The sequence below is a fragment of the Agelaius tricolor genome, unplaced genomic scaffold (genome assembly GCF_023055355.1).
Source record: "Agelaius tricolor isolate 1412-34295 unplaced genomic scaffold, bAgeTri1.0.p SCAF_107, whole genome shotgun sequence".
Taxonomy (NCBI): Eukaryota; Metazoa; Chordata; class Aves; order Passeriformes; family Icteridae; genus Agelaius; species Agelaius tricolor.
In genome coordinates this window covers 328,387-350,191 of record NW_027269367.1, presented here as the reverse complement: position 1 = coordinate 350,191, position 21,805 = coordinate 328,387, and the positions used below count along the sequence as shown (strand labels likewise).

Sequence of the window (21,805 nt, the reverse complement as noted above, 5' to 3'; positions counted from 1 at the left end):
TTTGGGTGAATTTTTAGGGTGAAATTTGGGGATTTTGAGGCAAATTTTGGGGTGAATTTTTTGTATTTTGGGGCAAATTTTTGAGGTGAAATTTTAGGACGTTTTGAGAAATTTTGGGTTGAATTTTTTTGGAATTTTTAGGTCGAATTTTGGGAATTTTGGGGTTAAATTTGGGGATTTTTGGGGTGAATTTTTGGCATTTTGAGGCAGATTTAAGGGGTGAATTTGGGACATTTTGGGGTGAATTTTTGGGGTTGAATTTGGGATTTTTGGGGGATTTTTGAGTTGAATTTTGGGGGCAAAATTTGGGATTTTGGGGGGGATTTTTGAGGTGAATTTGGGGGATTTTGGGACAGATTTTTTGGGTGAATTTCGGGCATTTCAGGGTGGATTTTAAGGGCTAAATCTGGGAATTTTTTTTTATTTTGGGGGGAATTTGGGGGATTTTGGGTCGATTTTTTGGGGTGAATTTGGGACATTTTGGGGTGAATTTTTGGGGTTGAATTTGGCATTTTTGGGGGGATTTTTGAGGTGAATTTGGGGGACTTTGGGACAAATTTTTGGGGTGAATTTGGGGCATTTCAGGGTGGATTTTAAGGGCTAAATTTGGGAATTTTTTTTTATTTTTTGGGGGAATTTGGGGGATTTTGGGTCGATTTTTGGGGTTAAATTTGGGACATTTTGGGGTGAATTTTTGGGGTTCAATTTGGGATTTTGGGGGGGATTTTTGAGGTGAATTTGGGGGATTTTGGGACAGATTTTTGGGGTGAATTTCGGGCATTTCAGGGTGGATTTTAAGGGCTAAATTTGGGAATTTTTGGGGGGGAATTTGGGGGGATTTTTGGGGTGAATTTGGGGCATTTCAGGGTGAATTTTAAGGGCTAAATTTGGGATTTTTGAGGGGGGATTTTTGAGGTGAATTTGGGGGATATTGGGACAGATTTTTGGGGTGAATTTGGGGCATTTCAGGGTGGATTTTAAGGGCTAAATCTGGGAATTTTTGGGGTGGATTTTGGGGGGAATTTTGCAGATTTTTGGGGTGGATTTTGGGGGGAAATTTGGGGGATTTTGGGTTGATTTTTTGGGGTGAATTTGGGACATTTTGAGGTGAATTTTTGGGGTTGAATTTGGGATTTTTGGGGTGATTTTGGGACAGATTTTTGGAGTGAATTTCGGGCATTTCAGGGTGGATTTTAAGGGCTAAATTTGGGAATTTTTGGGGTGGATTTTGGGGGGAAATTTGGGGGATTTTGGGTCGATTTTTGGGGTTAAATTTGGAAATTTTGCGGGGATTTTTTGGGGAATTTTTGGGGCTGAATGAAGGAGGATTTGGGAGGTTTTAGGGTGAGTTTTTTGGGGTGAATCTGGGGGATTTTGGGGCTCACGGTGCCTCTCGGGGACCATTTTGAGGTCGGGGTCGAGGTCGAGGATTCGCAGCTCCCGAAGCTCCGGCTCCGCCTCCAGCAGCACCTGGACCAGGTGAGAGCCCAGGAACCCCGAGCCCCCGGTCACCACCATCACCAGGCCCTGGGGATTGAACTGGGATTGAACTGGGAATACTGGGAGAGAACTGGGAATGGTCAAACTCCCAAAAATCCAAAAAAAAACCCCAAAAAAATCCACCCAGGAATGGCCAAAATCCCAAAAAAATCCCCAAAACTGAACCAGGTGAGAGCCCCCGGTCACCACCAGCACCAGGCCCTGCAGGAACCCAAAATTAAACTGGGATTGAACTGGGAATACTGGGAGAGAACTGGAAATGGTCAAAATCCCAAAAAAACCAAAAAAAATCCCAAAAAAATCCACCCAGGAATGGCCAAAATCCCCCAAAAATCCCCAAAACTGCCCCAAGTGAGAGCCCCCGGTCACCACCATCACCAGGCCCTGGGGATTGAACTGGGATTGAACTGGGAATACTGGGAGAGAACTGGGAATGGTCAAACTCCCCCAAAAAACCCCAAAAAACCCCCAAAAAATCCACCCAGGAATGGCCAAAATCGCCCCAAAATCCCCAAAACTGAACCAGGTGAGAGCCCCCGGTCACCACCAGCACCAGGCCCTGCAGGAACCCAAAATCCAACTGGGATTGAACTGGGAATACTGGGAGAGAACTGGGAATGGTCAAAATCCCAAAAAAACCAAAAAAAATCCCAAAAAAATCCACCCAGGAATGGCCAAAATCGCCCAAAAATCCCAAAAACTGAACCAGGTGAGAGCCCAGGGACCCCCGGCACCACCAGCACCAGGCCCTGGGGATTGAACTGGGATTGAACTGGGATTGAACTGGGAATACTGGGAGAGAACTGGGAATGGTCAAAATCCCCAAAAAAACCCAAAAAAACCAAAAAAAATCCCAAAAAAATCCACCCAGGAATGGCCAAAATCGCCCAAAAATCCCAAAACTGAACCAGGTGAGAGCCCCCGGTCACCACCAGCACCAGGCCCTGCAGGAACCCAAAATTAAACTGGGATTGAACTGGGAATACTGGGAGAGAACTGGGAATGGTCAAACTCCCAAAAAACCCCCAAAAAATCCACCCAGGAATGGCCAAAATCGCCCAAAAATCCCAAAAACTGAACCAGGTGAGAGCCCAGGGACCCCCAGTCACCACCAGCACCAGGCCCTGGGGATTGAACTGGGATTGAACTGGGAATACTGGGAGAGAACTGGGAATGGTCAAAATCCCAAAAAAACCCAAAAAACCCCAAAAAAATCCACCCAGGAATGGCCAAAATGGCCCCAAAAAACCCAAAACTGAACCAGGTGAGAGCCCCCGGTCACCACCAGCACCAGGCCCTGCAGGAACCCAAAATTAAACTGGGATTGAACTGGGATTGAACTGGGAATACTGGGAATGGTCAAAATCCCAAAAAAAACCAAAAAACCCCAAAAAAATCCACCCAGGAATGGCCAAAATGGCCCCAAAAAACCCAAAACTGAACCAGGTGAGAGCCCAGGGACCCCCGGCACCACCAGCACCAGGCCCTGCAGGAACCCAAAATCCAACTGGGATTGAACTGGGAATACTGGGAATGGTCAAACTCCCAAAAAACCCAAAAAAATCCCAAAAAAATCCACCCAGGAATGGCCAAAATCGCCCAAAAATCCCAAAAACTGAACCAGGTGAGAGCCCAGGGACCCCCGGCACCACCAGCACCAGGCCCTGGGGATTGAACTGGGATTGAACTGGGAATACTGGGAGAGAACTGGGAATGGTCAAAATCCCAAAAAAACCCAAAAAACCCCAAAAAAATCCACCCAGGAATGGCCAAAATGGCCCCAAAAAACCCAAAACTGAACCAGGTGAGAGCCCCCGGTCACCACCAGCACCAGGCCCTGCAGGAACCCAAAATTAAACTGGGATTGAACTGGGAATACTGGGAGAGAACTGGGAATGGTCAAACTCCCCTAAAAAACCCAAAAAAAATCCCAAAAAAATCCACCCAGGAATGGCCAAAATCGCCCAAAAATCCCAAAAACTGCCCCAGGTGAGAGCCCCCGGTCACCACCAGCACCAGGCCCTGCAGGAACCCAAAATTAAACTGGGATTGAACTGGGAATACTGGGAGAGAACTGGAAATGGTCAAAATCCCAAAAAACCCCCAAAAAATCCACCCAGGAATGGCCAAAATCGCCCAAAAATCCCAAAAACTGAACCAGGTGAGAGCCCAGGGACCCCCAGTCACCACCAGCACCAGGCCCTGGGGATTGAACTGGGATTGAACTGGGATTGAACTGGGAATACTGGGAGAGAACTGGGAATGGTCAAACTCCCAAAAAACCCCAAAAAAATCCCAAAAAAATCCACCCAGGAATGGCCAAAATGGCCCCAAAAAACCCAAAACTGAACCAGGTGAGAGCCCCCGGTCACCACCAGCACCAGGCCCTGCAGGAACCCAAAATTAAACTGGGATTGAACTGGGATTGAACTGGGAATACTGGGAATGGTCAAAATCCCAAAAAAAAACCAAAAAACCCCAAAAAAATCCACCCAGGAATGGCCAAAATCGCCCAAAAATCCCAAAAACTGAACCAGGTGAGAGCCCAGGGACCCCCGGCACCACCATCACCAGGCCCTGGGGATTGAACTGGGATTGAACTGGGATTGAACTGGGAATACTGGGAGAGAACTGGGAATGGTCAAACTCCCAAAAAAACCAAAAAAAATCCCAAAAAAATCCACCCAGGAATGGCCAAAATCGCCCAAAAAACCCCAAAAAATTCACCTGGGAATTGTCAAAATCCATCTGGAAATTGTTAAAATCTGACTGGGAGTACTGGGATTGAACTGGGATTGAACTGGGAGTGAACTGGGATTGAACTGGGAATGGTGAAAATCCCAAAAAAACCCAAAAAATCCACCCAGGAATGGCCAAAATCCCCCAAAAATCCCCAAAAACTGCCAAAAAAAACCCCCAAATAATGCAGCTGGGAATGGTCAAAATTAAACTGGGAATACTGGGAGGGAACTGGGATTGAACTGGGATTGAACTGGGAATACTGGGAATGGTCAAAATCCCAAAAAAACCCCAAAAAAACCCCCAAAAATCCACCCAGAAATGGCCAAAATCTCCCCAAAAATCCCCAAAAATCAAAATAATCCCAAAATTTCATCCAAATTTCACTTTGTGATCCCAAAAATCCCCAAAATTCCCCCCAAATCTGCCCCAAAATTCACTTTAAAGTCCCAAAATTCACCCAAAAATTAAAAAAAAAAAAATCCTAAGTTTTCCCCAAAATTCATTTTGGGACCCCAAAAATTCACTTTGGGACCCCAAACTCCCCCCCAAAATCCCAAAAAATCCAAAATATAGCCCCCAAAAAATCCAAAAATTCCCCCAAATTTTCACTTGTAAGTCCCAAAACTCCCCCCCGAATTTTTTTAAAATTTAAAAAAAATCCCAAAATTCACTTTTGAGTCCCCAAAATCCCCCCCAATTCCCCCCCAAAAATCGCCAAAAAAATCCCTCAAAAAATAAAATAAAAATCCCCGAATTCCCCCAAAATTTCACTTTAAAGTCCCAAAAATCCGCCCTCAAAATCCCCCCCCCAAAATTTCACTTTGAAATCCCAAAAATCACCCAAAAAATCCCCAAAATATTTAAAAAAAGCCAAAATTTCCCCCAAAATTCACTTTTGAACCCCAAAATTCCCAAATTCCGCCCCAATTTCCACCCCCCCAACCCGGAAGTGGCTCCGAACTTCCCCCAAGTCTCCCGAACTTGCCCAAAATCGCCCAAAATTCCCCCAAAATTCCCCGAAAATTCCCCTCCCCCCCCTACCTGCGCCATGGTCCCGCTGCTGCCCCTCCCCCACCCAATTTTGGGGCAATTTCTCGGGAATTTGGGGAGGCCCCGCCCCTCTGGGGGTGGGGGGAGGGGTGGGAGCCGGAATGGGAGGAGCCAAAAAAATCGGGAATTTTTGGGGTGAAAAATCGGGAATTTGGGGGGGTGGGAGGTTTAAAGAAAAAGGAAATTTTTGGAGGGAAAAATGGGAAATTTTGGGGGAAAATCGGGGATGTTGGAGGGAAGTGGGGGTTGGGGAATTAAAAAATGGGAATTTTTACTGAAATCGCAGGGTTTTGGTGGGGAAATCGGGAATTCTGGGGGAAATTTGGGGAAAAATTGGGAATTTTTTGGGGAAAAAATCGGCATTTTGGGGAAAATCAAAGAGAGGAATTGAAGTCCTCCGAGCGGGCCAGAGCGGCTCCAACCGGAAGTGGCCATAGAGGGGAAGCGGTAATGGCGGCGCGGACCGGAAGTTACCATAGAGATGATGAGGGTTCGTTGAGGGTAACGGAAGTCGCGGCTCGGAGCAGGAGAAAAACGATTAAGCAGAAAAAAGAGCACCCAAAGCGCGGCGGTTTAGCCCCAAAAAGGAGAAATCGCGACGCAAAACCAGATCTTGACGCGGATTTGGGTCTAAATTGGCGTTTTTCGGGGTTTTTTCCCCAGTCGATTCCGGTTTCACCGCCCACTTCCGGTTGGTGTTGCCTCTTTTCCGTTCTCCCCGCGTTCACTTCCGGTGGCGCCCGCTCCGTTCCGCCTGCGGTGAGTCCTAAACTCGGCGGATTTGGCCCCAAAATCGGCGAATTTCGCCCCAAAACCCCGCGGGGAACAGCGGAGGGGGGAGGGGGAGCTTCCCCATGGCCGTTAATGGATGCGGATCGATGGCTTGAACGATTTTCCCAAAAATCGCCGTTTTCTCCCCAAAATCCGCCCCCGTTTTTTTCGATTTTCCCGATTTTTCCGTTTTTTAACCCAAAGGCTCCTCCGAGCTCGGTTTGGGCCGTTTTCGGCTCGATTTGGGTCAAATTGTGGCGATTTTCGTAAATTTGGGTCATTTAGGGCAATTTTGGTCAGTTTGTGTCAATTGTGTTGATTTTGGTCCAATTTGTGGCAATTTTGGTCCATTTGTGCCGATTTGGGTCAATTTCAGTCCATTTTGGTCAAGTTTGGCCCAATTTTGGTTAATTTTGATCAATTCGGGCTGATTTGGGTCCATTTCTTCCAGTTTTGGTTAATCCAGGCTTAATTTGGGTCAATTTTAATAAATTTCACTCAATCTGTGCCGATTTTGGCCACTTTTGGTCAATTTTGGTCAATTTGGACCAATTTGAGTCAATTTTCATCAATTTTGGTCAACTTGGGTCAGCCCAACCTGGACTTTGCTAAACCCAACACCAATTTTGGGTCAAATTTGCGTCAATTTTCGCCAATTTTGGTCAATCTTGACCAATTTCACTCAGTTTTGGTCAACTCGGCTCAACCCAAGACCAATTTGGGTCAAATTTGTGCCGATTTTTGCTGATTTTGGGTCAATTTTGCTCCTTTTTGGTCAATTTGGACCAATTTCAGTCAATTTGTTCAATTTGGCTCAACCCAACCTTGACTTGGCTCAACCCAACACCGACTTTGGTCCAATTTGTACCGATTTTGGTCAATTTTACTCAATTTTGGTCAATTTTGCTCAATTTGGATCAATTTTGCCGTTTTTGGCCAATTTTGCTCAACTCCGCTCAACTCGCCTCAACCCAACCTTGACTCAGCTCAACCCAACGTTGACTTTGGGCCAATTTGTGCCGATTTTTGCTGATTTTGGTCCATTTTGCTCAATTTTGGTCAATTTTGCTAAATTTGGATCAATTTTGCCGTTTTTGGCCAATTTTGCTCAACTCCGCTCAACTCGCCTCAACCCAACCTTGACTCAGCTCAACCCAACGTTGACTTTGGGCCAATTTGTGCCGATTTTTGCTGATTTTGGTCCATTTTACTCAATTTGTGGTCGATTTTGCTCAATTTGGATCAATTTTGCCGTTTTTGGCCAATTTTGCTCAACTCCGCTCAACTCGCCTCAACCCAACCTTGACTCGGCTCAACCCAACGTTGCCTTTGGGCCAATTTGTGCCGATTTTTGCTGATTTTGGTCCATTTTGCTCATTTGTGGTCAATTTTGCTCAATTTTGCTAAATTTGGATCAATTTTGGTCAACTCCGCTCAACTCGGCTCAACCCAACCTTGACTCAGCTCAACCCAACGTTGACTTTGGGCCAATTTGTGCCGATTTGGGCCAATTTCCATCAAAATTTCCCCGATTTCCACCAAATTTCCACCGAATTTTCCCCGATTTTCACCGAATTTCCCCCGTTTTTTTTTCCCTCCCGCAGTGTCCACTCCCTGGCCGGACGATGCCCCCGCGGCCGCGCCCGGCCGAGCGCGTCCGGCAGCGTTTCCGGCGTCTGCGTCGCGCGGCGCGGGCGCTGGTGCTGGAGAACGCGGCGCTGTGCGACGAGCTGGCGCGGCTCGAGGCCAAGTGGACGCTGGCCAGGGGGCAGCGGCGATTCCTGCTCGGACGCCTGCTCGGACACCGCGCCGGTCACTCGGCGGCGGCCGGAGAGGCCAAACGGCCGCGCAGGGCACGGCCGGGCGCCGGCAGGGGCAGGGGAGCAAGGGGAGGCCCGAGGGACGAGCAGTGGTCACTCGCGGGAAAGGATGACCAGTGGTCACTCGGCGGCGGCAAAGGGGGCGGCTCGAGGGAGGAGCAGTGGGCGGCGGGGTCCAGGAGTGACCAGTGGTCAGCGGGCTCCAAGAGTGACCAGTGGTCAGCAGGCTCGAAGAGTGACCAGTGGTCAGCAGGCTCCAAGAGTGACCAGTGGTCAGCGGGGTCGAAGAGTGACCAGTGGTCAGCAGGGCCGAAGGATGACCAGTGGTCAGCAGGCTCCAAGAGTGACCAGTGGTCAGCAGGCTCCAAGAGTGACCAGTGGTCAGCGGGGTCAAAGGATGACCAGTGGTCAGCGGCGGTGAAGAAGGAGCAGTGGTCACCCGGCTCAAAGGGCGAGCAGTGGTCAGCGGGGTCAAAGAGTGACCAGTGGTCAGCGGGGTCAAAGAGTGACCAGTGGTCATCAGAGCCAAAGAGTGACCAGTGGTCAGCTGGAGGAAGAGCTGGCATGAAGGATGAGCAGTGGTCAGCGAGCTCCAAGAGTGACCAGTGGTCAGCAGCGGTCAAGCAGGAGCAGTGGTCACCGGACTCGAAGAATGACCAGTGGGCAGCGGGGCCGAAAGATGAGCAGTGGTCATCTGGCTCCAAGAGTGACCAGTGGTCAGCGGAGGTGAAGATCGAGCAGTGGTCACCCAGCTCCAAGAATGACCAGTGGTCAGCAGGGCCAAAGAGTGACCAGTGGTCAGCAGAGGTGAAGATCGAGCAGTGGTCACCCAGCTCCAAGAATGACCAGTGGTCAGCGGGGCCGAAGAGTGACCAGTGGTCAGCGGGGCCGAAGAGTGACCAGTGGTCAGCAGAGGTCAAGCAGGAGCAGTGGTCACCCAGCTCCAAGAGTGACCAGTGGTCAGCAGGGCCGAAGAGTGACCAGTGGTCAGCGGAGGTGAAGATCGAGCAGTGGTCACCCGGCTCCAAGAATGACCAGTGGTCAGTCGGCTCCAAGAATGACCAGTGGTCATCAGGAGCAAGACCCGGCCCCAAGGATGACCAGTGGTCAGTCGGCTCAAGAGATGACCAATGGTCAAGCGGCCGCTCTCGGCCCGGAGATGACCACAGGCCGGACGGCGCCGCTGACCGCTCGGCGCGGCCGGAGGAGGACGAGGAGGACGAGGATGACCACGATGACCACGATGACCACGAGGAGGACGAGGAGGAGGAGGAGGACGAGGAGGAGGAGGAGGAGGACGAAGGCTCCGCTCCGGCCTTTGGCTACTCCGGCCTCTTCCTGGGCAGCCCGGCCGGCTCGGACGAGTGACCACCAATAAATGACCCCTGGCCGGAGCGGCCGCGGGGCTTTGGGCACTCCACGAGGAGGTGTGGGTGTGATTGGGGGGGTGGCGTGAGCGAGTGACCGCCGGGGTGACCAATGGGCACTGACCAGCCCAGTGACCGAGTGACCACCGGGGTGACCAATGGGCACTGACCACACCAGTGACCACTGCAGTGACCGCTTGACCACCACAATGACCAATGGGCACTGACCACCACGATGACCACCCCAGTGACTGAGTGACCACCAAGATGACCAATGGGCACTGACCATTCCCACTGACCACCCCAGTGACCGAGTGACCGCCGGGGTGACCAATGGCCACTGACCACCACGATGACCGAGTGACCACCGCGATGACCAATGGGCACTGACCACCCCAGTGACCGAGTGACCACTGGGGTGACCAATGGGCACTGACCAGCCCAGTGACCGAGTGACCACTGGGATGACCAATGGGCACTGACCACACCAGTGACCACTGCAGTGACCGCTTGACCACCACAATGACCAATGGGCACTGACCATTCCCACTGACCACCCCGATGACCGAGTGACCACTGGGATGACCAATGGGCACTGACCACACCAGTGACCGAGTGACCACCGGGATGACCAATGGGCACTGACCAGCCCAATGACCACCCCGATGACCACCCCAGTGACCGAGTGACCACCAGGATGACCAATGGGCACTGACCACACCAGTGACCACCCCAGTGACCGAGTGACCACCACGATGACCAATGGGCACTGACCACCCCAGTGACCACATCGATGACCACCCCAGTGACCGAGTGACCACCGGGGTGACCAATGGGCACTGACCACACCAGTGACCACATCGATGACCACCCCAGTGACCGAGTGACCACCGGGATGACCAATGGGCACCACGATGACCAATGGGCACTGACCACACCAGTGACCACCCCAGTGACCGAGTGACCACCACGATGACCAATGGGCACTGACCACACCGATGACCACCCCAGTGACCGAGTGACCACCGCGATGACCAATAGGCACTGACCACCACGATGACCACCCCAATGACCACCACGATGACCACCCCAATGACCACCCCGATGACCGAGTGACCACCGCGATGACCAATGGGCACTGACCACCCTGATGACCACCCCGATGACCGAGTGACCACCATGATGACCAATGGCCACCACGATGACCAATGACCACTGACCAGCCTGATGACCGAGTGACCACCGGGATGACCAATGGGCACTGACCACCCCCACTGACCACCCAATGACCCTTGGCTGCTTCCTGACCACTCCCACTGACCCCTTGACCACCCCAATGGGCACTGACCACCCGCAATGACCACCCTGAATGACCACTGACCACCCACTGACCCCTCCAAATGACCACTTGACCACGTCTCACACCTTTATTGTCCATCGTGCAGCGTGGCCGGAGCCGAGTGACCGCCCTGAGTGACCACTGACCACCCCAATGACCCCTTGACCGTCCCACTGACCACTAATGACCCCCAATGGCCACTGACCACCCTTTGTCCACCCTGAGTGACCACTGGCCACCCCGAATGACCACTGACCACCCCACTGACCCCCTGACCACCCTGAATGACCACTGACCACCCCCACTGACCCTTTGGCCACCCCGAATGACCACTGACCACCCTGAGTGACCACTGACCACTCCCACTGACCCCTTGACCACCCCGAATGACCACCGGCCACTCCCACTGACCCCTTGACCACTCCCACTGACCCCTTGACCATTCCAAATGACCACTGACCCCCTGACCACCCCAAATGACCACTTGACCACCCCACTGACCCCTGACCACCCCGAATGACCACTGACCACCCGCAATGACCACTGACCACCCAACTGACCCCTTGACCACCCCACTGACCCCTTGACCACCCCACTGACCACTGACCACCCCGAATGACCACTGACCACCCCAGTGACCACTGACCACTCCCAATGGACACTGACCACTCCAGTGACCCTTTGACCACCCCGAATGACCACTGACCCCTTGACCACCCCACTGACCCCTGACCACCCCGAATGACCACCGGCCACCCCAAATGACCACTGACCACCCCGAATGACCACCGGCCACCCCACTGACCCCTGACCACCCCAAATGACCACTGACCACTCCCACTGACCATTTGACCACTCCCACTGACCCCTTGACCACTCCCAATGACCACCAACCACGCCACTGACCCCCTGACCACCCCGAATGACCACCCCGAATGACCACTGGCCACCCCGCTGACCGTTTGACCACCCCGAATGACCACTGGCCACCCCGCTGACCGTTTGACCACACCTTTATTGATGGTCCCGCGTTGTGTCCGGAGCCGAGTGACCGCCCCGAGTGACCGCCGGGACGTCCTGGATGTTGTGGACGATGCGGACGGCGTCCGGCCACTCGGCCAGAGCCCGGAGCAGCCGCTCGGCCGCGGCCCTCGGACCGTCCGGCAGGGCCAGCGCTGACCGCGGCCGGAACTCCAGGGTGGCCGAAATCGGCCGGAGCCCTGCGGCCGCCAGGTGCTGCCGGACACTGCCCAGGGCCGAGGGGGCGCACAGGAACTGCGGGAGGGGGGCAAAGGTCACGGAGGGGTCATGGGGTTAGGGAGGGGTCAAGGGGTCAGTGGGAGTGGTCAGTGAAGGGTCAAGGGGTCATTCAGAGGGTCAAGGGGTCAGTGGGAGGGGTCAGTGGTCATTGGGAGTGGTCAAGAAGTGACCAATGGTCATCGGGGTGGTCAGGGGGTCATTGGGGTGGTCAAGGGGTCAGTGAGGGGTCATTGGGGTGGTCAGTGGTCATTCAGGGTGGTCAGTGGTCAGTGAGGGGTCAGTGGGAGTGGTCAGTGGTCAGCGGGAGTGGTCAGCGGTCAATGGGAGTGGTCAGTGGTCATCAAGGTGGTCAAGGGGTCAGTGGGGGTGGTCAAGGAGTGACCAATGGTCAGTGGGGATGGTCAAGGAGTGGTCAGTGGTCATCAAGGTGGTCAAGGAGTGACCAATGGTCAGTGGTCGATGGGAGTGGTCAAGGGGTCAGTGGGGGTGGTCAGTGAAGGGTCAAGGGGTCATTGGGAGGGTCAAGAGGTCAGGGAGGGGTCAAGGGGTCAGGGAGGGGTCAGTGGTCATTGGGAGTGGTCAAGAAGTGACCAATGGTCAGTGGGGATGGTCAAGGAGCGGTCAGTGGTCAGCGGGAGTGGTCAGCGGTCAATGGGAGTGGTCAGTGGTCATCAAGGTGGTCAAGGGGTCAGGGAGGGGTCAAGGAGTGGTCAGTGGTCATCGAGGTGGTCAAGGGGTCAGTGGGGGCGGTCAAGGAGTGACCAATGGTCAGTGGGAGTGGTCAAGGGGTCAGTGGGGGTGGTCGGTGGTCATTCGCGGTGGTCAATGGTCAGTTGGGTGGTCAAGGGGTCAGTGGGGTGGTCAGTGGTCATTCAGGGTGGTCACCGGTCACTGTCCGGTCCCAGAAGTGACCGATGACCACCAGGGGGACACTCAAGCAGTGACCACCGAGTGACCACAGAGTGACCACTGCAGCGGTCAGCGGGCGGCCGGACCCACCTTGAGCTCGTCCTCGTCCTCGGCCACGTCCTGGGCTCCGGCCACTGCGGCCACGTCCAGCGCGGCCTCCAGGCCCAGCGTCCGGCCGGACACTCGGACCACGCCCACGGCCTCGAAGGCGTGATGGACATCAGGGGTCAGCGCAGCCCTGAGTGACCACAGGGGGACAGTGGTCAGTGAGGGTCACTCAGGGGTCAGTGAGGGTCACTCAGGGGTCACTCATTGGTCACTCAGGGGTCAGCACGGCCCTGAGTGACCACAGGGGGACAAAGGTCAATGGGGTCACTCAGGGGTCACTCATTGGTCACTCAGGGGTCAGCGCGGCCCTGAGTGACCACAGGGGGACAAAGGTCAATGGGGTCACTCAGGGGTCACTCATGGTCACTCATTGGTCACTCAGTGGTCACTCAGGGGTCATTCATTGGTCACTCAGGGTCACTCTGTGGTCACTCATGGTCACTCAGTGGTCACTCAGAGATCACTCATGGTCACTCAGTGGTCACTCAGGGGTCACTCATTGGTCACTCAGGGTCACTCAGTGGTCACTCATGGGTCACTCATTGGTCACCCAGTGGTCACTCATTGGTCACACAGGGGTCACTCATTGGTCACTCAGGGTTACTCATTGGTCACTCAGTGGTCACTCATGGTCACTCATTGGTCACTCAGTGGTCACTCATTGGTCACTCAGGGGTCACTCATTGGTCACTCATGGTCACCCATTGCTCACTCATTGATCACCCAGTGGTCACTCATGGTCACCCAGCGGTCACCCATTGGTCACTCAGCGGTCACCCAGCACTGACCCGTGGCGTTGCAGCAGTGTCCGCAGCTCGGCCTGGCTGCGCCGGACGTTGTCGGTTCGGACGTCCAGCAGCACGAGTGACCCCCCCGGGCCCCGGGCGGTCAGCAGCAGCTGCGACCCCCCGGCCGGACGCTCCTGTGGCCGGAGAGAGGGGCCAGCGGTCACTCAGTGGTCACTCAATGGTCAGTGACCCCCCCGGCCGGACGCTCCTGTGGCCGGAGAGAGGGGCCAGCGGTCACTCAGTGGTCAGTGGTCAGTGACCCCCCCGGCCGGACGCTCCTGTGGCCGGAGAGAGGGGCCAGCGGTCACTCAGGGGTCACTCATTGGTCACTCATTGGTCACTCAGGGTCACTGATTGGTCACTCTGTGGTCACTCATTAGTCACTCTATGGTCACTCAGGGTCACTCAGTGGTCATATGGTCACTCATGGTCACTCAGTGGTCACTCAGGGTCACTCAGCGGTCACTCAGTGGTCACTCAGGGATGGTCAGTGGTCACTCATGGTCACTCATTGGTCACTGTGGTCACTCAGGGGTCACTCGTGGTCACTGATTGGTCACTCTGTGGTCACTCTGTGGTCACTCAGTGGTCACTCAGGGTCACTCATTGGTTACTCTGTGGTCACTCATTGGTCACCCATTGGTCACTCATGGTCACTCAGTGGTCACTCATTGGTCACTCAGTGGTCACTCAGGGATGGTCAGTGGTCACTCAGTGGTCACTCAGGGTCACTGATTGGTCACTCTGTGGTCACTCAATGGTCACTCAGTGGTCACTCACCCTCACTGACCGCAGGGCCCCCTCGATGGTGGCTTTGGGCACGTTCAGTGTCCGGCACTGCGCCACCACCGCCGCCAGGCCGGGGTTCAGCGACGGATCCGGGCCCCCCTCTGTCGGGAGATATCGCGATAGGTCACGATAGCCCGACGTCCCCGTAGCCCCATATCGCGATATATCGTGGTACACCGCAACACATCACGATATTATCGTAGCTTGAGCTCACAACAACTCTGTATCGCGATATGTCGCGATAGCGCCACAGCCCGTGTCCCGATATCGTGATATCGCAATAGCCCCATGTCCCCATAGCCCCATATCGCAATAGCCCAATGTCCCAACAGCCCCGTATCGCGATATCCCAATAGCCCAACGTCCCCATATCCCAGTGTCCTGATATCCCAGTATTGCGATATCCCAATGTCCTGATATCCCCGTATCGCAATATTTTGACACCCCAATGTCCCCATATCCCGATACCCCACTATCCCGATATCGAGATATCCCAGTGTCCCATCACCCCCTTCTCCCCCTATATCGCGATACCCCCGTGCCCCCCCACCCCCTTCCCCCTCCTCCCCTCTATCGCGACACTCCCCCTCATCACGACACCCCCCCGCACCGTATCGCGACACCCCCATGTCCTCCCCACCCCCTCCCCTCCTCTATCGCGACACTCTCCCCATTACGACACCCCCAACCCCCTATCGCGATACCCCCAGGCCCCCCCACCCACTTCCCTTCCTTTATCGCGGCACCTCCCTGCCCCCCTACCCCCTCCTCCTCCTCTATCGCGACACCCCCGCCTCCTCCCACACCCCCTTCCTCACGTCCCCCCCACCCCCATATCGCGACAGCCCCGTGTCCCACTCACCCCCCATCCCCCGCACCCCCCCTCCCCCCATATCGCGACACTATCGCGCCACCTCTGGCGGCCGCCCGCAGCATCCGCGCCATTTTCTCCAAGAGGCGGCTCCGCTCCGCGTCCCGCGGCCCCTTCACGTTGCGAACCTTGGACCAGCGGTTGTGCCCGGCCATGGCCCGCACCGGAACCGGCACCGGAACCGAGACCGGAACCGCCCCGGGGCTCCCCGGGAACCGGCACGGGCCGAGGCAGCCCCGCAGAGGGGCCCGGAGCGGCGGGAGCAGCCCCGGGGCTCGCAGCCCCAGCGCCGCCATTTTAGGGGTTCTGCTTCCGCCTCCTTCCCCCTCACGGCCGTTCTGCTTCCGGCGCGGCGCGGGGCAGTGTGGGTAAGGAGCTGATTTGCATAGCCACGCCTCTGCGGTTAGCAACATAGCGGTGGTGATGAGGGTGATTTGCATAGCCACGCCTCTCCAGTTAGGAACATCGATAGTGGTGCCCACATATAAAAGCGATGTGTTGGTGTAAATAGGCCTGATTTGCATAGCCACGCCTCCATTTAGAAACGATATATTGGTGTTAAAGGGGATTATTTACATAGCCACGCCCCTTCAATCTACAAGCCGATATTATGTGTTGAATGCGGTGATTTGCATAGGAAATCTCCTTTAGGAACTGTATGTGTTAAGGAGATGATTTGCATAACCACGCCTTCCTTTAGAAATGATATATTTGTATTAAAGGTGCTTATTTGCATAACCACGCCTTCCTTTAGAATCGGTATATTAGTGTCAATAATCCTCATTTGCATAGCCACGCCCTCCCCATGAAATTCTCCCAGGGCTTTTTGGGGGGGTCCCAAGGTTGATTTTGGGATTTTTTTGGGTGGATTTTTGGGGGGAATTTGGGTTTTTTTGGGGGAGGCTTGGGAGGATTTGGGGAATTTTGGTGGAAATTTTGGGGATTTTTGGCCAGGGGAAATTTTGGGAGGTCCCGAGCAGAATTTTGGGGATTTTTGGAGCTATTTTTACACAGTTTTGGGAATTTTGATGAATTTTGGGGGACTTTTTGGGATATTTTTAAGTTTTAGGGATTTTTTTGGGATATTTGGGAATTTTGGGGCCATTTTTGGGGCCATTTTTGTGAATTTTGGGTCCCCCCTGCCCCCCAAACACAGCCTCAGCCGCCATTGCTGACTCAGCCTTTATTGACCCCACAAAGGGGGCGTGGCCATCACAGACCACGCCCACAAACAACCCAACCCACCTCAGCACAAACTCCGCCCACCCCCCGTTGGGGGCGGGGCCTACACCGTGCTGGAGGGGGCGGGGCTGTGACGTCGCTGGTGCCGCCTTAGCCCCGCCCCCGAGGCAAAGCTCCGCCCACAGATGGGGCAGGAAAAAGGGCGGGGCCCTGACGCCATCTTGGATTCGGCAGCCATGTTGTTTCCGGCGGCCATGTTGGTTTCGGCCATTTTGTTTTCCAACATGGCGGCCATGTTGGTGGCGGCCATAATTGCGTCGGCCATTTTGTCCTCCAGAATTGCGGCCATTTTGTTCTCCCCAGTGGCGGCCATATTGGTGTCGGCCATATTGTTTTTCTCAATGGCAACCATATTGGCATCGGCCATATTGGTGCTGGCAGCCATATTGTTTCCCCCAACGGCAGCCATATTGTTTTTCCCAATGGCAGCCATGTTGTTTCCCCCAATGGCGGCCATATTGTTACCGGCAGCCATATTGTTTTTCTCAATGGCAGCCATATTGGTGCCAGCGGCCATATTGCTCCCCCCAACAGCCGCCATATTGGTGTTGGCCATATTGTTTTTCTCAATGGCAGCCATATTGGTGTCAGCCATATTGTTTTTCTCAATGGCAGCCATATTGGTGTCAGCCATATTGCTTCCCCCAATGGCAGCCATATTGGCATTGGCCATATTGGTGCTGGCGGCCATATTGTTCCCCCCAACACCTGCCATATTACTGTCGGCCATATTGCTCCCCCCAACACCCGCCATATTACTGTCAGCCATATTGCTCCCCCCAACACCCGCCATATTACCGTCGGCCATATTGCTCCCCCCAACGCCCACCATATTGCCGTCGGCCATATTGCTGCCCTCACCTCCACCCCCCTCCTCCCTCCCATGCGTCCTCTCGTGCTTCCTCAACCCCGACACGCCCCCGAAGCCCTTCCCGCACCTCCCGCAGGCGAATGGCCTCTCCCCGGAGTGCGTCCGGCGGTGCTTGCCCAGCGCCGCCCTCTCCCCGAACCCCTTCCCGCAGTCGCCGCAGCGCCAGGGCCGCTCGGCCGAGTGCGTCAGGCGGTGCCGCTTGAGGTCCCAGGAGGCCACGAAGGCCTTGCCGCAGTCGCCGCAGCGCCAGGGCCGCTCGCCGGTGTGGGTGCGCCGGTGCACGGCCAGGTCGGCCGGCTGCCGGAAGGCCTTGCCGCAGTCGCCGCAGCCGTACGGCTTCACGCCCTGGTGCGCCCGCTGGTGCCGCCGGAAGCTCGAGGGGTCGCCGAAGGTGCGGCCGCACTGGGGGCACAGGTAGGGGCGCTCACCTGTGGGGAAGGGAAGGGTGAGGGGGTTCTGAGGGCAAAAAATATCCCCAAAAATATCCCTCAGGTTCTTAAAATATTCCCCAAAACACTCCAAAAAATAGCCCCAAAAATATCTCTCAGGTTCTTAAAATATTCCCAAAAACACTCCAAAAAATAGCCCCAAAAATATCCCTCAGGTTCTTAAAATATTCCCAAAAACACTCCAAAAAATAGCCCCAAAAATATCCCTCAGGTTCTTGAAATATTCCCCAAAACACTCCAAAAAATAGCCCCAAAAATATCTCTCAGGTTCTTAAAATATTCCCCAAAACACTCCAAGAAATAGCCCCAAAAATATCCCTCAGGTTCTTGGAATATTCCCCAAAACGCTCAAAAGAATAGCCCCAAAAAATCCTAAAAATATTCCCCAAAATTTCCATAAATATCTCCCAAATTTCATAAAAATATTCCCAAATGTTCATTAAAAAATCCCCTCAAATATTCAAAAAAATAGCCCCAAAAATTCCTAAAAGCATTCCCGAAAATATCCCCAAATATTTCCCCAAATGTTCCTAAAAATATCCCCGAAATATCCTCAAAATAGTTCACAAAAATTCCCAAAAATATACCAAAAAATTTATTAAAATGTCCCCAAAAGTATCCCCAAACTATAAAAAAACAATTCAAAAAAATTCCCAAAAATCCAAAAAAAATCCACAAAAATCATAAATAAATCCCCCCAAAATTCCAACAATCACCAAAAAAATCCTTAAAAAAAATCCCCCCAAAAAATCACAAAAATTCATTAAAAAATTTTAAAAACTCCCCCTTAAAAAATCCCCAAATTCACCTGTGGGTGACTCACCTGTGTGCCCTCACCTGTGTGAACGTTCCCAAAAATATCTTCCAAAAATTCCAAAAATTGATTTAAAAAAATCATAAAAAATCATAGAAAAAATTTTAAAAATTCCCAAAAAAATCCCCAAAAATCCCCAGAGGCCACCTGAGCCCTCACCTGTCGGGGACTCACCTGTGTGCACCCTCTGGTGGCTCTGGTAGGAGGAGAGCTGGGTGAAGGCCCCAAAACTCCTCCAAAATACCTCAATAAAAACCCCCCAAAAATAATTTTAAAATCATTAAAAAATAAAAAAAAAATCCCCAAATTCACCTGTGGGTGACTCACCTGTGTGCCCTCACCTGTGTGAACATTCCCAAAAATATCCTCCAAAATATTCCAAAAATTGATTTAAAAAAAATCATTAAAAATTCCTCAAAAATCATTAAAAAATCATAAAAAATCCCCAAAAAATCATAGAAAAAATTTTAAAAATTCCCAAAAAATCCCCAAAAATCCCCAGAGGCCACCTGAGCCCTCACCTGTCGGGGACTCACCTGTGTGCACCCTCTGGTGGCTCTGGTAGGAGGAGAGCTGGGTGAAGGCCTTGCCGCAGGTGCGGCACGGGAAGGGTTTGGCGGCGGCGTGGATGCGCTGGTGGCACGACAGCGACGAGGAGCGGCCGAAGCTCTTCCCGCACTCGGCGCACAGGTACGGCCGCTCACCTGCCGGGACGGGCATGGCACGGCTGGGGCACCGGCCAGCTGTGCCCCAGATGTGTCTCTATACCCCCAGGTGTGCCCCAGATGTGTCCAGGTGTGTCCCAGCTGTGTCTCTCCATAGCCCCAGGTGTGTCCAGGTGTGTCCCAGGTGTGTCCCAGGTGTGTCCCTATATCCTCAGGTGTGTCCCAGGTGTGTCTCCATACCCCCAGGTGTGTCCCAGCTGTGTCCCAGGTGTGTCTCCATATGCCCAGGTGTGTCCCAGGTGTGTCTCTATACCCCCAGCTGTGTCCCAGCTGTGTCCCAGGTGTGTCCCAATATCCCCAGGTGTGTCTCTATGTCCCCAGGTGTGTCCCAGGTGTGTCCCATGTGTGTCCACGTGTCCCAGGTGTGTCTCAGGTGTGTTCCCAGGTGTGTCTCAGGTGTGTCCCAGGTGTGTCCAGGTGTGTCTCCATATCCCCAGGTGTGTCCTCAGGTGTCTCCACATCCCCAGGTCTGTCCAGGTGTGTCCCAGGTGTGTCCCAGGTGTGTCTCCGTACTCTCAGGTGTGTCCCAAGTGTGTCCAGGTGTGTCCCTATATCCCCAGGTGTGTCCCTATATCCCCAGGTGTGTCCCAGGTGTGTCTCCACATCCCCAGGTGTGTCCAGGTGTGTCCCCATATCCCCAGGTGTGTCTCTATATCCCCAAGTGTGTCTCAGGTGTGTCCCAGGTGTGTCTAACATGTCCCAGGTGTGCCCAGGTGTGTCCCAGGTGTGTTTTTATCCCCCTAGGTGTGCCTAGGTGTATCTCAGGTGTGTCTAACATGTCCCAGGTGTATCTCAGGTGTGTCCCAGGTATATCTTACATGTCCCAGGTGTATCCCAGGTGTGCCCCAGGTGTATCCCAGGTGTGTTTTTACCCTCCCAGGTGTATCCCAGGTGTGCCCCAGGTGTGTCACTCACCCGTGTGCGCCCTCAGGTGGTTGCGCAGGTCCTTGCGCTCGGCGTAGGCCTTGGGGAAGGTGTGCCCAGGTGTGCCCAGGTGTGTTTTTACCCTCCCAGGTGTATCCCAGGTGTATCCCAGGTGTATCCCAGGTGTGCCCAGGTGTGTTTTTACCCTCCCAGGTGTATCCCAGGTGTGCCCCAGGTGTGTCACTCACCCGTGTGCGCCCTCAGGTGGTTGCGCAGGTCCTTGCGCTCGGCGTAGGCCTTGGGGCAGGTGCCGCAGGTGTGTGGCCGCAGCCCCGCGTGGCCCCGCAGGTGCTTGCGGAACACGGAGGGGTCGGCGAAGGCCTTGGGGCACTGGGGGCAGGTGAGGGGGCGCTCACCTGTGTGCGAGCGCAGGTGCACGGCCAGCCGGGCGGGGGAGGGGAACGAGCGGGGGCAGCTGGGGCACGGGAAGGGCGGGGCCGCCCGGGGGGAGGGGCCTGCGACGGCGGGGGCGGGGCCAGGGGGGGCGGTGATGTCGCCAGGTGTGGCCTGGGTGGGGTTGGAGGGGGCGGTGACGTCACCGGGCGGGTTAGAGGCAGCTCCAGGTGAGCTGTGGGCGGGGCTTGAAGGCGTGGTGACGTCACCAGGTGCGTCCGGATTGGCTCCAGGTCTGGTCAAGGGGGCGGTGACATCACCCGGTGAGGTGAGGGAGGGGCCAGGTGGGTCAGAGGGGGCGGGTGACGTCACCAGGTGAGCTGTGGGACGGGTTTGAGGGGTCGGTGACGTCACCAGGTGAGCCAGGATTGGCTCCAGGTGAGTTGTGGGCGGAGCTTGAGGGGTCGGTGACGTCACCAGGTGAGCCAGGGGCGTGGCCAGGGAGGTTGGGGGCTCCTCCAGGTGCATCATGGGAAGGTTCCAGGTGAGCGGCGGCGGCGTCGCCAGGTGAGCTGTGGGCGGGGCTTGAGGGGGCGATGATGTCACCAGGTGTGCTCGAGGCGGCGATGACGTCATCAGGTGCATCACGGGAAGGCCCCAGGTGGGCAGTGACGTCACCAGCGGAAGCGATGACGTCATTGGGCGTGGCCGGGCAGGACATGGCGGCACCACCAGGGGAACTCCAGGGGTGGGCGGAGCCTCGAGGGGAGCTCAGGGGTGGGCGGAGCCTCCAGGAGAGTTCAGGGTAGAGGGGTGGAGCCTCCAGATGTGGGCAGAGCCTCCAAGGGTGGGAGGAGCCTCCAGATGAGCTCAGTGGGTGGTGGGTGGAGCCTCCAGGAGTGGGCGGAGCCTCTGGATATGGGTGGAGCCTCCAGGAGTGGGGGGAGCCTCTGGATGTGGGTGGAGCCTCCAGGAGTGGGCGGAGCCTCCAGGTGAGCTCAGGAAGGGGGCGGAGCCTCCCGGTGCATGATGGGAACTGCGGGGGGGGGGGACAGCGCCAGGTGAGGGGGGAGAGGCAAAAAATTCCCAATTTTGGGGCATTTTTGGGGAAAATTTGGGGAATTCTTGGGGTG

General features: G+C 54.6%; 4 protein-coding genes and 1 long non-coding RNA gene across 7 annotated transcripts in view; 1 reads left to right on the top strand and 4 right to left on the bottom strand.

Annotated features, from left to right (window-relative positions):
• The window catches only part of LOC139586214 (uncharacterized), a 30,070-nt gene extending 14,208 nt beyond the window's left edge, over positions 1–15,862 (bottom strand). Inside the window, 5 exon segments of the mRNA XM_071419447.1 lie at positions 1,386–1,527; positions 12,849–12,996; positions 13,655–13,788; positions 14,435–14,544; positions 15,358–15,862. Of these exon segments, the coding sequence (XP_071275548.1) occupies positions 1,386–1,527; positions 12,849–12,996; positions 13,655–13,788; positions 14,435–14,544; positions 15,358–15,838 (1,015 nt within the window). The 5' untranslated portion in view covers positions 15,839–15,862.
• Positions 1,892–11,171, bottom strand: LOC139586196 (uncharacterized). Of its 2 annotated transcripts, none has more exons than XR_011677507.1 (3): positions 11,087–11,171; positions 5,284–10,995; positions 1,892–4,077 (listed from the first exon to the last, which is right to left on the bottom strand). It is a non-coding gene; the product is annotated as an uncharacterized lncRNA (long non-coding RNA). The 2 variants fall into 2 exon arrangements; XR_011677508.1 differs by lacking the exon at positions 11,087–11,171 and having other exon boundaries at positions 1,893–4,077; positions 5,284–10,852; positions 10,895–11,055.
• Positions 5,743–9,303, top strand: LOC139586178 (fibrinogen alpha-1 chain-like). The gene is made up of 2 exons (XM_071419397.1): positions 5,743–6,051; positions 7,668–9,303. Exons 1-2 carry the CDS (start codon positions 5,743–5,745, stop codon positions 9,249–9,251), a joined length of 1,893 nt encoding a protein of 630 aa, XP_071275498.1. The 3' UTR covers positions 9,252–9,303.
• A 620-nt stretch (positions 15,863–16,482) lies between the features above and the next one.
• Positions 16,483–17,404, bottom strand: LOC139586185 (uncharacterized). 2 transcript variants are annotated; one of them, XM_071419421.1, is made up of 2 exons: positions 17,304–17,404; positions 16,483–17,264 (listed from the first exon to the last, which is right to left on the bottom strand). In XM_071419421.1, exons 1-2 carry the CDS (start codon positions 17,401–17,403, stop codon positions 16,600–16,602), a joined length of 765 nt encoding a protein of 254 aa, XP_071275522.1. In that variant the 5' UTR covers position 17,404; the 3' UTR covers positions 16,483–16,599. The 2 variants fall into 2 exon arrangements, with proteins under 2 accessions (XP_071275522.1, XP_071275524.1); XM_071419423.1 differs by having other exon boundaries at positions 17,343–17,404.
• Positions 17,405–17,427: 23 nt separating this feature from the next.
• Positions 17,428–21,707, bottom strand: ZNF668 (zinc finger protein 668; the record flags this gene model as incomplete). Its single annotated transcript, XM_071419446.1, has 4 exons — positions 21,053–21,707; positions 20,528–21,000; positions 19,227–19,394; positions 17,428–17,855 (listed from the first exon to the last, which is right to left on the bottom strand). Coding segments are annotated over exons 1-4 (1,410 nt in total), but the record flags the coding sequence as incomplete, so codon positions are not given.
• Positions 21,708–21,805: the final 98 nt, after the last annotated feature.